At 38.6% G+C, this 16,809-nt stretch overlaps 1 protein-coding gene across 1 annotated transcript in view; it reads left to right on the top strand.

Annotated features, from left to right (window-relative positions):
- GABBR2 (gamma-aminobutyric acid type B receptor subunit 2) overlaps positions 1 to 16,809 on the top strand; it is a 356,015-nt gene that overhangs the window by 172,521 nt on the left and 166,685 nt on the right. The window contains 1 exon segment of the mRNA XM_042464922.1: positions 8,792 to 8,852. Within this exon segment, the coding sequence (XP_042320856.1) occupies positions 8,792 to 8,852 (61 nt within the window).

The raw sequence follows: 16,809 nt of genomic DNA, 5'->3' as shown, positions 1-16,809 counted from the left end.
GTGTCTTGGCTGGCTCAGGCAAGGGAGCCAAGGCAACAGGGAAAGTGGGGTGAGCTCAGGCAAGTGAGCAGAGGCAATGCACCCCTACCTGCTTCCCCTTTGCCTTGGCTCACTCAGCCCAGAGTGCCAGAGCAGTAGTGAAGGAGGGAGGGGCTTGCGTCTGTGCCTCCTTCTCTGCTGCCTTGGCTCCCTCAAGAGCCACTGCATCAGAATAGAACTGGCGAGCCCCAGCAGCAGCATTGCAACCCCCCTGCAATGGGAAGAAGGACCAACCAGATATCACTCCTCATCTGAGTTGCCACCTGGTGCAGTTTGCACCCCCTCTCTCACACACACAGTGACGCCACTGCCTATACTTTGCATCAAATATTGAACAAATCATAGACTGCAGTCAAGAAATCAGAAGAAGACTAGGACTGGGAAGGGGAGTGATGAAAGAATTGGACAAGAGCCTAATGTGCGAAGATATAACTCTGAACACTAACTGAGGATAGTCCAAGCCACTGTATTCCCCATCACCATGTAGGGATGTGAGAGCTGGACAGTGAAGAAAACACACATAGAAAAAATCCAGTCATTTGAGATGTCATGTTGAGAATACCATGGACAGCCAAGAAGACAAACAAATGTGTTCTAGAACAGATCAAGCCTGAACATTATCTGGAAGCCAGGATGACAAAATTGAGACTGTCTTAATTTGGCCACATCTTGAAAAATCATGAATCATTAGAAAAGACAATGATGCTGGGAAAGGTAGAGGCAACTATAAGGAGAAGAAACCATATGCCAGATGTTAGACTTGATCAGGGAGACCATGGGTCTGAGCTAAAAGACCTAAGCAAGCAGTTGAATTGGGATCTGGAGAGGGCAGTATAAGGAGAAGAAACCATATGCCAGATGGTTAGACTTGATCAGGGAGGCCATGGGTCTGAGCTTAAAAGACCTAAGCAAAGCAGTTGAACATTGGGATCTTGGAAGGGCAGTATAAGGAGAAGAAACCATATGCCAGATGGTTAGACTTGATCAGGGAGACCATGGGTCTGAGCTTAAAACCTAAGCAAAGCAGTTGAGCATTGGGATCTTGGGAGATCTCACATCCACACTTGCCACGAGACAAGGTCACTGTAGGGCAGTAGCCACACAACAATCTCAAGAGAGAGCCAGTGAGGTGAATGGTTTGAGTGTTGACTAGGACACTGGGAACAGAGTTTGGATCCTTGCTCTACCATGAAAGCCCACTTTGTGCAAATCATGCTCTCTCAGCCTCAAAGGAAGCGAGGGCAAACCCCCTTGGACAAACTGCCAAGAAACCCCTGTGATAGATTCACCTTAGGGCTGCTATAAGTCTGAATGATTTGAAGGCACAGAACAAAACAACAGTGAGCACACCCCTCCTAACTCAAGCATTCAGTAGACTAGACATTTAAACTGAGATTCCTGTGGAGAGTGCGCAGGAATGCCCATTTCTAAGTGACAATGACGGAACAAATGGTTTTACAGTCTGAAATACTGCAGAAAATGGAGAGAAGCACTGTTATTGGAGTTTTGTGATATTACCTGTGTGTAAATGGTCAGGGGACACACATTTGGGTATAACTAGGGACGTGGTATATTATTAAAATAGTGCTAAATCGTGTGGTGTTTTACTTTTTAGGGGAAAATAATTAGACTTCTTTCCCCCTGAGGATCTAAGTGAAACAGCTAGATAGTGACTTGTTCAGTGGACTGTTGAAGGCAGCAGGCCAGGTACAGTACACCATTACACTCCTTGGCCCTTTGCCTGCAGCATAACACAGTAAAGCATATCACACTGAATAGAGTTGTCAGGGGAGGAAAAAAATAGGAGGCTGATTCTTGTATCTTCAAATATTACCTGACTCCTCAGAGTGATCAGTCTAGGGACAACACCTCCCAAGGAGGAAAACATACCACTATTCTGGGGGAAATTATTAATTTCTTATGGCAAAGGAAAGGAGAGGGCCTGTGATAATTAGATGTATTTTACTCAAAGTTTTCTTAACCAAAATTGACCTTGGTTATTCCTAAAACATGCTATAGAAAGCACAGTTTTAGTTCCTTCCTTCTTTCTGTGCATAGCCAGGAACTTCCTTTTGTGAGCCGAGAGCTGCTTACCACAAATGTAATAGACTGCAAACTTTTTCAATGTGTGTTTGAATTAAGTGAAAGGCAGTCACAGGAGCATTCTCCTCTGCCCCTGCCATCCTGCACATACACCAACTGAGGCATGCCATAGCCTTGGGGCTTTGTCGCAGCTGCAAATCCAGCTTGTGATATGCCTTTCACTTCAGCAAGAGACAGTTAGAAAGTACTATTGCCCTTAATTGCACCAGTAGAGTGCATGGGGCATATATATTTCTTGGGTTATAGTTTTTTTCTTGATATTACAGCCAGAAGCAGGACTGACAAATGGAAGCAAACAGTGGGTAATAAAACCTCTTACTTATATGACTCCATCCTGCTGGCTGCCACAGCGCTTTCCTCCCAAACACATCCACAGCTCAATTTATCCAAGACCGGAATCAATCCTCTGTGGAAGAATGGCATAATGATCATCCCACGGTACTGCAATAAGTATGTTTGTGTTTAATTGATCATGCACAATCCTTACCTCATATACGTAGGATTTATGCCAGTTTCAAATAAAGACAGAGAGAGAGAAGGAGAGAAGAGATCCAATAAATACAGATGTGCAGTTAATGCATTTATAATAGTTAATGTGATAAAACGTTCAGAAGGCAAATCAGTCAATTCTGACTGTCTCCAGTGAGCTCTGATCACAATCCTCAAGACAGAGCACTCCTTGCTGGATCAGATAGGCAGCCCAGAATTGTTTCTAACATCGGCCAATGCCTCTGAAGCTTTCAGTGAGTTGAAAAGTGTGGATAGCTACCCTTGAGCAAGTAGGCTTTAGATAATTTCCATGGGCAATAATGAAAATGTGAAATATGTCCTATGCAAGTTATAAAAGCTGATTAAACAAAGCAGAATAATAAAAGATGCCTAACCTGGGATGCCTGAATTTCTTAAGAGAATCTTATCCACAGGCTGCCCTTTATATTTTGAGGTGATCATAATCATTCATCAGAACCAGAAAGTGATGTTTGAAATGCAAGCTAAAGGAATATGATACCAGAAAAGAAAGGAGCAAGTTCCTCTCTCATTGTGCTTAAGGAGCCATTCTGCAAAATATTTATTTTCTAAATACCCCCCCCCCCCCAAACCTGTCTCCTCCAGTATCATTGGTATTGAATGGGATTGTCGCTGCCCCTCTTCTTTTTCTGAGGCCCTAGCAATGTATGAGGAGAGGCATTCTTTTGTGAAAGATAGGCTATGATAAAATGTTATTTCCTTGCTGAATCATTCAAATTGATGTTGAGTGGGTGGGAGGGAAACCCATCTGAGAGCTAATTCATAGCAACTAATTCTTAACCCTAGACCTTGAAGAAATGATTTAATTAACTGCCATCTTCTAGAGGGCTATTTTTTTTATAAACTTCTTGAAAGGAATATCTACTGATGCTGTGGTTGTGTACAGGTTGGGTACAGGCAGAGAATACAAAGGTGGACAGACAAAGTAAAACAGTTATTCATCCAGTCCAGAAGCAACCACATTTGTTTTATTTTATTGCAAGGATAGTAGCATAAATGAACACAAAAGATTATATAAATAATGTTTCATCAATACTGATCAACTGAGATGCATTAAGTATTAACATGGGAATGCATCTTCATTCTTAAGGTGTCACCAATCCTCTGTTGGAAACTGAGGGGGAACAACAAGAAATGTATCAGCACATAATTGTTTAATAGCTTATTGAGTGTTGCCACCCAGCCCATGCTAATCCCTTTCACCGAGACAGTGAATTACACATTAGCAATTACGGTGCCTGCCACCTTTTGGTCCTGAATGATGTGCATAATCAGCCACATGCTCTCTTATATAAATCATTAAGGTATAGGAGTTTTGACTTAATTTTGTAGTTACCCTGTGTGAAGGTTTTGTCTGAGGAACACTAGGGGAGGCAACACCTACATCAAAAATTGCTTATCCTGATGTCTTCCTAAGGTTATAAAAACACAGGGATGCTGCTAAAAACAACTACCTTGTGTCAACATTTTCTTCTTTCCCACTACAACATATAAATCTCCAATGTAGCTTACCTCATGCTCTGACATCTTTTTATGCATTGGTTTTACCCTTCTTATCCTGCTTGCTCTGCACGGTAGTATTGAGATACTAGGTAAGGTCTCTCAGATGTCATACAGAGAAAAAGGCGACCCCTTGTTCCTGATAATAGTTCTTTATTGGCAAATAGATATAGGCAGTCAGTGGAAAGTGTACTGTAAATATTCCCATTTTGTGTAGATTTATAATTTGGATTAGGACATAGGCTGATGCTATAACTCCAGACCCAGTGTCAGGACACATCCCTCCCCTACAAATTGCCCCATATGCTTGATGACCACTGTCCAAAATTATTCTTTTTGTTTAGTAGAGATTAATATACATCTGTGAATTGATCTCTGAGCCATAGTTTCTCAGTCTGAGATAATCTACATGCAGATAATGTCCTTGGCTTTGCAGGTGTCTCATGTTCACTTAATTAAATACATTTTGATTAGTCATCATTAATAGGCGCACACGGAGTTCTTAGTAGTGTTCTTTAGACATACCAAATATTCTTCAGTGGTTCCTGTTGGTTCGTTTGGAAAATGAAGATGAAATGTGATCTAATTGGAACAGCAATTATTTGCATTAGATGTTGTACAATTATGAATTATCTTTATGAATGTTGGCACAAAGTTGGAAAAAATCTCTTTGAACATTTTATTACATCGGCTCTGTCTAGAACTGAACATAGTCAGATTATTGCTGCATATTAAGTTTCATAAATATCCTCTCATTACTAGTCTTGGAGGTGGAATCTCTCTTTTTCCCCCTTATAGCTGTGTTCCCTGAGATATATTGAGCAGACAAAATGTTTTATCAGTTATATTTTAAAACATATTATACACAAAACTGAAGAGCAGTTCATAGAATCATAGAGTTGGAAGATACCCCAAGGGCCATCCAGTCCAACCCCATTCTGCCATGCAGGAACTCACAATCAAAGCATCCCCGACAGATGGCCATCCAGCCTCTGTTTAAAGACCTCCAAAGAAGGAGACTCCACCATACTCCGAAGGAGCGTGTTCCACTTTCAGACAGCCCTTACAGTCAGGAAGTTCTGCCTAATGTTAAGGTGGAATCTCTTTTCTTGTAGCTTGCATCCATTGTTCTGTTTTCTAGTCTCTAGAGCAGCAGAAAACAAGCTTGTTCCATCTTCAATGTGACACCCCTTCAAATACTTAAACTGGGCTATCATATCACCTCTTAACTATCTCTTTTCCAGGCTAAACATCCACAGCTCTCTAAATTGTTACTCAACGGGCATGGTTTCCAGGCCCGTCACCATTTTGGTGGCCCTCCTTTGGACACGCTCCAGTTTCTCCACATCCTTTTTGAATTGTGGTGCCCAGAACTGGACACAGTATTCCAAGTGGGGCCTAACCAAAGCAAAATAGAGTGGCACTATTGCTTCCCTTGATTTAGACACTATACATCTATGGATGCAGCCTAAAATATCATTGGCCTTTCTAGCTACTCATCACACTGTTGACTCATGTATAGCGTGTGGTCTACTAGGACTCCTTGATCTCTTTCACATGTAGTCTCCGTAAACCAGGTGTCCCCCATCCTATATCTATGCATTTCATTTTTTTTCTACCTATGTGCAGTATTTTACATTTCTCATTGTTGAAGTTCATTTTTTTTTAGTTTTGGCCCAGCTTTCTAATCTATTAAACTCATTTTGAATTTTGATCCTGTCTTCTTGGGTATTAGCTACTCCTCCTAATTTGATGTCATCTGAAAAATTGATAAGCATGCCCTCTATTCCTTCATCCAAGTCATTGATAAAGATGTTGAATAGCACTGGGCCCAGGACAGAAACCTGTGGCACCCCACTAGTCACTCCTCTCCAAGATGTAGAGGAGTCATTGTTGAACATCCTTTGGGTTCGGCTAGTCAACCAATAACCCACTGACATTCATCTATTTAAAACGTGCAACATGTTTAACGTGTTTAATTTTTAAAAAAACAAACCAGTGGTTAGATGGTGACTTTTTAGCGAGGAGTTGTCCATACAGGCTAAAAAAACCCAACCCTGCCTGTTTCAAAACCTACCTGTTCAGACTATTCACATGGCCAAAGCAGGAGGAAAACAGACCCAAGCCATGCTTTATGGTTTAACACTGGAGCAAAAATATACCATTTTGCTCCTCTCCAAGCTAGAAACTGTGAACTATTATACTGGTGTGCCAACTGTGTGCTGGTGCAGAACCAGTCAGGAACGGGCACCCTGGGCTGGGTGAGCCACCAGTGCCATTGATGGCCATAATTTCTTTTGTCACCCACTTGCAAATTGATCACACATGTGCATGAGTGATTAGTGTTGTTGGACTGCAGCTCCCATGAGCCCATCAGCTGCAAAACACCATCTGGAGAAGCTGTCTGCATCCCTCCCCTAAACATTTCTGTTATAGTCCATTGCCACCTTGCCAAGTACCAGATATAACACATAGTGTTTCTTCTGTCTAATTCACTTGACACACAAATATTTATCACTAGCTGATTGCAAAACAGGGTGGTGGTTTCCTTGCATGGAAGAGCTATCCTAGAGCTACCCAATTGCATCTCCTGCCAGACGAAACAATTTACATATTCTGTTACCAGCCACTGGGCCATTCACTGAGTCACAAGTGGCATGTGAGAGGCATAATGTCTCCCTTCATTTCTCAGTTTGTCCAGTACTCATGTCAGAAAGAGATGCCTTTTAGTAGGATTGCTTCCTTACAGCGGGCATTGCACAATGAATAATAAAAGGTAGGATTGTGTCTTCTGAGATTATTTAATATTTATGTTTTGAGACATAAATTCTGTGCTACTGTAAGTGGTGGGTTATGGGCTAGTGCCAGTCCATGAGCTATTAGCTGCCATTCCTTGGAGCGTTTCAGGAAAGAAAGAAACAATTGTAGTAAATGGGCAAAAATATGGTGCCAGTCCTTAACACATGGGCACGCGCGTGTGTGTGTGGAAACCTGCTGGTCTACCATGTCAGCTAGTTTAAGAAGCACTGCCTAACTTCATCCTCAAGGGTTCCCCAACCCTGAAAGCTGATTTTAAGTGGACATGTCAGGCTGCAGAGGGAAGAGGGAGGCTGGAAACCACAGACCATGAGTGTGAACATGATTTTCTTAATATAAAGCCACATTTACACAGACAAAGTAAGATAGGATGGGGGTGGTGGTGCACGGATGCATGTTCCATTCTGTCAAATATATGTGGAATGTATTTACGTCTTCCTCTAATTGACTTAATCTGATCATCTGTGTCGCCTCATTAGAGTGCAAAAGAGGTTCCTCATGCTAATTTGCACCTAGCTACATTCCCAGCAAAAAGGTGAAGGCAGTCCCTTGACTTGAATGTCTTGTCATAACCAACTGTAGGATGTGGTGCTCATACCTGTTTCTAAGCCGAAGAGGACTTGTCTGAGGACTGCTCTGATGGTCATGTGGCCATCATGACTGCACTGAACACTGTTACCTTCCACTGAGAAGTGGTACCTATCTATCTACTTGCATTTGCATGCTTTCGAACTGCTAGATTGGCAGAAACTGGGACTAGTGACAGAAGCTTAACCCATTAAGCAGCACCCGGGCCTCAAACTGCCAACCTTCTGATCAAACTGCCAACTTTCCAATCTTCCTATCATTAGAACTGGCGTCTTAACCACTAAGCCACATTTCTAGTACTTATGGTTTATATTGAAGAAGCCTGCCTGTTCTCAGTGCCTTGAGTGTAATAATTACAATTCACACTTTTCTTGTTTCCTTGACAGCAATGGAATTGCTGTAAGAGAATTTACTCCCAGCATGTATATCTTAATTGCTTTGAACTGTGTAAGAATGTAATTTATTTGGTTTGGCTTGGGTCCAGGATACCTAAAGGACTGCCTCTCCCCGTACATTCCGCCTCGCACCCTCAGAACGTCTGGGCAGCAACTACTGAAGGTCCCTGGGGCTAGATTATCCTCCACCACACGGAGGACATTTTCCACCGCTGCCCCAGCCCTTTGGAATACGCTGCCCACCGAGCTCCGCTCGACTACCACCCTGGCCCAATTCAGGAAGGACCTGAAAACCTTCCTGTTCCAACAGGCATTCCCCGATTAAAATCCTGTGGGCCTCCCTCCTCTTTCGTGGCCAAGAGGTTGGGCTAATGGGGCATTTTAGCCTGTTTTTTTGTTGTTTGATCTGTATTGTACTTATCCTGTTTTTAACTATTTGCTGTAAGCCGCCCTGATCTTGGGAAGGAGCGGGGTACAAATAAAAATTTTATTTATTTATTTATTTATTTATTTATTTATTTATTTACACATTAACATCTGAGGTTTAGGGAAAGATGTACCCTCATTACAAAGATAGACTTGGCTCTGAATAGCTATTTAGCATAGAAACAGCTGACCTCTGTCAATAGTTGTAAATATCTGTACTGGGTTACATTGTAAAATGGTCTTTAAATTCTCTTCAGTCTCTGATTTCCAAGTATATTTTTAATCAATGAGAAAAGTCTGAATTAGATAGTCAATCTCACTGTCATTTAGAATAAGCTGAAGCTTCATAATGGTATCATAAAACTTATTATAAGGTATCTATTTACTTTATTTAGGGTCAAGTTATGTTCAGAAATGGAGAGAGAATGGGGACCATCAAATTTACACAGTTCCAAGGTAGGTGGTGGATATTTCTTTATTCATACCTTTACATTTATATTGTTTTGATGGTAAATGGCTACGCATGTAGTTTGGAGATGCATTTACTCTAATAGCTGCTTCTCAGTGTACTGTATCTTGAAAGAAAGTTAACTGGATATATAGTAATAAAATGTGGCAGTGTGCCCAGAAATAATGGACTTCCCCTTTTTAAAAATGCTTTTTGGTGGTTTGGAAATGTATTTTGTGAAGCCCTTGACTTTTATATTGTGGTGTTTTGTTTTGTTTTTTAAATGGTGTCATATATGTGATCTAAACTGTAGACAAAGTAGATTGACAAACTTTTGACAAACTTTATTAAAGAATAGAAATACAATGTGCTGAATCCTCATTTTCCACCAACCTGTGCCTTAAAAATAAGCAACATTTAGAACTTAGAATATAAGAATGGCTGTTCTAGTAAAAAGAATAACTGACTGGGTTTCATTTTTTGAAAAATAAGATTTTTTTTTGGAAATTTAATCAAAGCTATATGTATTCATGATGAATTACAACAGTACAATAGCTTGGGTTATTAGCAGGAAAGGGAAACACTGAGAAGAAGCAGAAATGGACTTTAGCCTCTCCTTCACAGAAAGCTTTCTCATGTTTTACACTCGATCAGCCAATATTCTGGAATCTTTCTGGTTGAACTGTTCTGTTCATCAGAAGAAGTTTAAATCAGATGAACTGTTAAATTATTTTTGTTACATTCTCACTACATATTTAAGATATTATTTTGTACTTTTTCTAAAGATTAATTTGGACCCTTCTTAGTTAAATTTGGTTACAGTTCTAGACCTCCTTAAGACTTTGGTTCTGAAAACTAGCACATATCATTGTTTATGAACAATAAATGATTCAGCACAAGGTCTAGAGCAAATAACCCATTCCAGTCTTTTAACTAACAAGTTCCTGCTTCATCTTACAGGAAGTGGTAGAACCAGGACCCTAAATAACTAATTCTGCCCAGTGTATCTAAGGGCTGGCACTCTATTTCCTTGTTGCTAGTTAACTCCTGGGCTTGGGATCACCCTCCAGAATGCACCCATGGAAGATGGATTCCCTTGGTGTATATCAAGGAGAAGCAAACAAGGGAAATTGAAATACAAAGGAAATCTCCCATCCTAATACTATGAGAGTTTATAATTAGATCGCTCACAGGAAACTATTCCCTGTCCATTACCAATCTTCAGTCTGTTAGCAGCCTTGAACTTCCAGGCTAAAGTAGAACTATCTAGGAGAATTTACTAACTACCACTTAACCCTTTCTGTGCCATTGGACAGCTGTTATGATTTGGCCATGGTGCTAAGAAGGCCTCTAAAAGTAATTTTCCTAGTGACAGAAGCCATACTCGCTATGGACTCTCAACTGGCTAAAGTTTGAAGTTGATTTTAAAGTAAAATCCTACACATATCTATGCAATGTGAATTTTACCAAGTTCAATAGGACTTGCTCCCAAATAAATTAATGTAGGAATACAGCCTTCAGAAGCTCTTTCAAATTATAATTAAATTATTGATCGCTGAAACTTCAGTATTAGTCCCCTTTATTGAGACATGGAAGGAATTGTGAGATTACTTGCAGTCAATTGTTTTAGAAATGCATTTATTGATTTGTTGGTTTTTTTAAATCATGTGATAACTTCTCCAACAGGCATTCAGTGAAATTTACAACACAGAGAGATAAGTAAATAAGTAACAGAAATAACTCTTCTATAAAAAGTCATATCCATAACCAAGCAAAGGCAAGGGAGGGTGATTCTGTTTTGTGAGTTTACCTTCTTCTATTGCACCATTGTATGCTGTAAGGTCTTGTTGTTTGTTTGTCATTTCCTCTGTAAATGCACTGGTTATAATCAATGGCAAACCGTTCCTTATTGTGAAATTTGAAGAGCTTTCTTTGCAGAAAAACAAACATGCATATGAAAGGGGACAGAGTTTAAGGGTCCGGTGACTGTCAAAGGCAAATTTCATTCCTGCCTGCTACATCTCTACTCTGGATTGTCTGTTTCAAATGCTAGGAAGAAATGGCAGTTATAGTTACATTACATGCAGCTGCAAGAGATTGTGGAGTTTAGCCCATGCTTTCGCGATCAAATTTTCTAAAGCTACTTTAGTGTGGTTCAATGAGCTTTTCTGCTAGTTCTATCCACTGTGTTAAAATATCTACCCAAAACATTCATTCGTCCTTCGTGTTATACTATTAAGGGCTTCTTTCATTTTTTTAAAGCCAATTAATTGTTTTTTTCTGGGCCTCTAGTCAAATTGATAGGATATATGGCTATATTGTGAATGGACTTTAATTAGGCTTAGTTAAAACCCAAAAGATTTTGTAGAAATGATTCTGCCTTGAGAAATTTGAACACTGTTATAGAGCATGAAAAATAATTAATGTTGCTTTGCACATGCAGTGATATTTAATGCCTTCTCTAGATATGATTGCCAGGTTAACCTATTAACCATTTTTACCTGAAAGCAGTATGATGCAGGTGACATGACATTTAGTCTGTGGCATTCAGACATGCAAGCCATTCTTGATGCTGCAGTCATGAACACAGCAAAATATGTATGAATGAAACAATTTTAATTGCTATGTTTCCTTCTTGGGTAGCTCCTAGGAGTATTTTGGAGGTAAAGAGAAGCGTATGAGTTGTTATATAGAGGCAATTTGGAGAGACTTGGTTTGATTTCATGTGATTTGTTCAGACATGCTCCATCCCACTCTTATTAGCTATTTTTTCTTTTCCATCTCTCATTTATTCTACACAATAAATGCAGAAGTGGACTGCTTTTTTAAAAAAATCATGAAAGAGGGGGAAATCAGTCCATCATTACTGTGGTCTTGCACCATTACATATTGGCCCTCATCCAAAGGTTGTTTAAACCACTTGAAATAAATTGAATTAAGTACTGTATATACTCATGTATAAGTCTAGAAATTTAGGTCAATAAATTGACCCCAAAAACCTGACTCGACTTATCCATGGGTCAATGTAAGTACTGTATCTTAACTCTTATTTAAAAGAAAGAATCATCTCCTGATGAAAAGCAAGAGTATAATGTGTGAAGCACTGGCTCCCCCTACTCTCTTATCCATCCAGCCTTAAGAATAAGCACAAAGAGTTACGTCTGCTGGAATTTTGTAAGTTCTTTGACATTGTTTTGCTTTGCATCATCCTCTAGATCCTTTGCTATATGCCCCTAAATTTTAACCCTTAACTTATTCACGGGTCATAGCAAAATCCATAATTTTGGTCCTAAAACTTGCCCTAGACTTATACATGAGGTCGACTTATAGTTGAGTATATACAGTGTGTGTGTGTGTGTGTGTGTGTGTGTGTGTGTGTGTGTGAGCGCGCGCACCTAATGGTAGGTAACATATCAAAGCTCACTTTAATTCATCCCTTCCAAAATTCTAGGAGAAGTATGAGAGTTAAGTCATCATTTCAGTATTGCCCATTGATTCTGTTGGGGCTTCAGCATGCTTAACCTCCACAGGATTTCATCCTTTGTTTTTGGTTAGTGACTTTCCAGTTGTCTGTCTTGTTGAAACATCTATGTTACACTGGCTTCATATACCCTCCTCCCTCATTCTGTTATTAAACAATTCGTTTGTGGCATAGGATTCTTATGCTTTATTCTAAGAAGAAAACAGTCTTCACGTGAGTGCACTGCCTGGGTCTACAAAATTTCTGTTTCATATGGAATTATATAGTGCCCCAATACTCAACTGGTTACAAAGCTTTGATTTTCCAGAAGTTTTGGGCTTAAGCTCTCAGAATTTCTGGCTGGCTGGCGGGGCTTCTGGAATCTGAAGTCCAAAACACCTGGAAGCCTTAACAGTGGGAAACACTGGATTAGAGTGTTGGACCAGTACTTCTAGCCTCCACTGAGGCATAAAAGCCAGTTGACATCAGCCAGTCTGTCTTGGGTTGTCTACACTAAGGATATAGACCAGACCCACCCTGGACATTTTCTCAGCATTACTTATCTTGCATTGCAGAATCTCGGGTTTGCTTCCAAATAAATAAGCACCAAAAAGATAGTAAGTAATGCAAAAGACAAATACAAACTTTGAAATAAAGTCAAGGTGCATATGTTATAGAGAATACCAGTGCTTCTCAATTCATGACAAAAGTGAATTTTGAACATCAGAGACTGCAAGTCGCATCACAGATGGAGCGTTCATGCATTAACATATATAACAAGTCCAATCATTATTTGATAAAATAGGTAGAAGTGAATAATATGCTAATACAAATGCAAAGATATGCAAAGATGAATTGCTCAATGGATTTCCAGACAATTTGTTTTTAGCAGAATAAAATTTGGTTCTGTAAGGTTCTGCCTGCTGTCTTATTTATGGTGGAAATAATAGTCTCTGCAGCACAAATTAGTCATAGAAATCACAGTGCCAGCTTCTGTGAGTTGGGATTTCTGCCAGCACAGAATGCCCCACTCAAGGAATTGGCTATGGGAGCTTGCACAAGTGCACTTAGCAGACAGTACAAGTGAGTAGATTGCTTGTCCAATGAACTCACAGGTGGAATGTTTGAACCCTTTGTTGCTAATCCAGTGTATTGAGTGGATTTAGTTTTTCTGATCCTTATTCATCTTACCAAAACTCTTAAAGTGTAGAAGACGGCTTACAAAATTTAAGTTTATTTTTAATTTGATTTTAATTTAAAATTTTCATACACAAACTATATCACATAAAACATATATATACATATACCTACACCTACATCGGTCACATATACATAAAAACAAACACAAAAAACAAAATAAACAAAAACTTCCTTTCCTTTACAGCGATTATTACTACTCTCCAGTCACCCTGGGAGATATGACCTTCGTGTTTAACTTTTCCTTATAATCACTTTAACTAAGTTCTACATGAAGATATAGGCCCTTTTTCCTTTAAATTTCTTCCCTGTTCTCATACCATGATATCTTCCCTGGTATCTCTTTTTCCCCCTTCATTTTTACTTAATCTTCTTTAGTTGGCTGATATACAGATTTCATTTATCAAAAGCTATTATTCCATTATCACCTTTCTCTATTTTCAGATAATTAATAACTGGTTGCCATTCCGTTCTGTATCTTTCTAAGCTTTTGTCTTTTAATAAACATGTCAACTTATCTAATTCCATAAATTCATACAATTTCAAAAGCCATTCTTGTACCGTCAATTCATCATTTCCTTTCCATTTTTTTGCAATTGTGGATCTTGCAGCAGTTAACAAATAAAACATAATTTTCCCATATTTTTTTTCCAGGTCATCACTCAACATGCCTAACAAAAACACTTTGGGATCCATCTCCAATGTAGTCTCTAACATTCTTTCCATTTCTTTGTGTATTTTTTCCCAAAATTTCTTAACCCGCTGACATCCCCACCACATATGAAACATAGTACCTGAGCTTTTATTACAGTTCCAACAAGTATCTTTAGTATTTTTATATATTTTAGATACCTTCTCTGGTGACAAATACCATCTAAATTGTATCTTATAATATTGTTCTCTTACTCCATAACTTAATGTGTGTTTGATTCTTCTTTTCCAATTTTTTTCCCACTCCTCTAATAATATTGGCTGACCAACATCACTAGCCCAATTTATCATGTATTGTTTGATGGGTTCAGACTCCATTTCAACACTTAACAGTATTTTATATAATTTGGAGATAGTATGTTGATTTTCTAAAGTTAATACTTTCTCAAGCTCAGTTTCTTCCTTCTCAAATCCAAACAATTTTTGATCTGTCCTAAATCTCTCATGTATTTGTCTATATAGGAACCAATTGTTTTCATATCCTTCCTGTGTTAATTCCTCCATTGATTTGATTTTCTCTTCTCCTTTTTCTTTTTTTAATAACTCTTTATATGTAGCCCAATTATCTTGTTTTAATTTTTCTCTTGCGAAAAAAGCTTCATTCATCTCAAATCCATTTTGGTATTCCTCTTATTAATTTGTTTTTTATATTTTAACCATATCCTTAATAAACTTCTGCGAATGAAATGATCATTGAATTGCTTATTTACTTTGACTTTATCATACATCATATATGCATGCCATCCGTAAATTAAATTGAACCCTTCCAATTGCAGTATTTTTTCCTCTTCCAATCTTATCTATTGTTTAACCCAATCAAGACAGCATGCATAATAATAAAGTCTTAGATTTGGCATGTCCAATCCTCCTTTATCCCTTGTTTCTTGCATAATTTTCATCTTAATTCTCGGTTTCTTCTGTTTCCATATAAAATTTGTTAGGTCTTTTTCCCATGCTTTAAAGGGAGTATTGTTTTACAAAATTTAAAATATAAATCAAAAGTATAGTTTTGAGTTAGGAGAGTCTGCCTTGAAACAACCATAATAACAATAACAATAATAATAATAATAATAATAATAATAATAAATTATTTATGTTTCCCCGCCTCTCCCAATGGATCGAAGCGGGGTTACAGACTAAAACCATGCCATAGTTCTAACAACTATTAACATAAACCCCATGCATTTCTGCTCAGAAATAAGCACTCCTGATCTCCATGGATTTTCTCTCAGATAAATATGTGTAGGATTGCCGCCTAACTTGCTTAATTTTAGTTTCCACTGTGTATGTGAATTTATGCATATTTTATGTAGCATTTTAATAGCCCTTCCGAATTGAGAGCTGTGCTGCTTTTCATTGTAAAAATATGGACTCTCTCTGCACAGCAGGGGGAAGGGAGCTTTTCCTGTCATTTGGGCTGTTCAAAAGGTCAGCATAAAAATGTTCTAATACAAAGCAGTTCTTGTCTGACTTTGCTAATGTGACATTTGAAGCAAGGTTGTGACAGTATGATGTGACAGCAGGCTAACATTGTCTAGCACTAACAAATAGCATGAGGTCTGGCTGTAAGAAGGAAATCATTCGCAGACCAGTCCATTCCATAATTCCTCATTTGGATATTGAGGAGGAAAAACATTCATTCTAATATAAGTCCCTTTCAGAAGTTAACACCCCAGCCACAATCAAGTTAGCCTTGAATTTTCCCTTTAGTGGGGCTAATCCTATCTGACTACAGATACTTTGCTTTATCGATGTTTGCAGCTTAGAATAATAAGATACACAGTCATCCTTTTAGTTGCATATGTACAAATCCTGTTGATTTAGCTTGTATGCTAGCTCAATCCTGTTGATCTTGCTGCAGTATTATGGGCTAATTGCATAGGAGCAATGGCTGTGAAGTATGAATTAGGACCCCATCACTACAGAGCAAATGTGACCTCCCAGATGAGGTAATTGAGAAATCCGTGGTATCTCGATGTTGCTAGCACAGTAGCAAGAGGATATGAATGTGTATAGGATGTTGTGGCTGCAACCAGACGTAGAAACTAAGTAAAATAAGTTAAGAAATTCAGTTAGAAAATTTTCTAACAAAAAGGGATAGCTTAATTAAATTACTTTCAACTTAATTGAGTGGCTTAAGTTGGAGTTGCAGCATTAATTTAATTTCAGAATTCAGACTGAGTTATTAATTAATTAAATGAGAGACTATGCAAAAGAGCCATGGAGTTTTACATTTCCCATTTTGCTGTTTAATAAATGCAAATGGCTATAGGAATCCTTGTTTATTTTTGGTCACGATTAGGGTCTGACCTTTTATTTAATTCCAAAGTGAAATGATTTCAGAAGAACAAATATTAAGAGCAGCTTGGAAGGTGATTGTCTTCTTTGCTTCCAGGTGTTTCCCCTTGTGTTCTTAAAGTGGGCACTGCATAGAGAGATCTCATGAGTCTGAGGAAGCTGAATTTTGAATATTTTATTACTGAGACTTTTGCTGGATTCCATGTAGAAGTCAATATATTAAAGAAAGAGGATGGTTAAGGAGATTAGATCATCATCATCATCATCATCATCATCATCATCATCATCATCATCATCAT

This window comes from Sceloporus undulatus, chromosome 4 (assembly GCF_019175285.1).
Source record: "Sceloporus undulatus isolate JIND9_A2432 ecotype Alabama chromosome 4, SceUnd_v1.1, whole genome shotgun sequence".
NCBI lineage: Eukaryota > Metazoa > Chordata > Lepidosauria > Squamata > Phrynosomatidae > Sceloporus > Sceloporus undulatus.
Note: the sequence above shows the minus strand (reverse complement) of the source record. Positions and strands in the feature narration are given on the sequence as shown.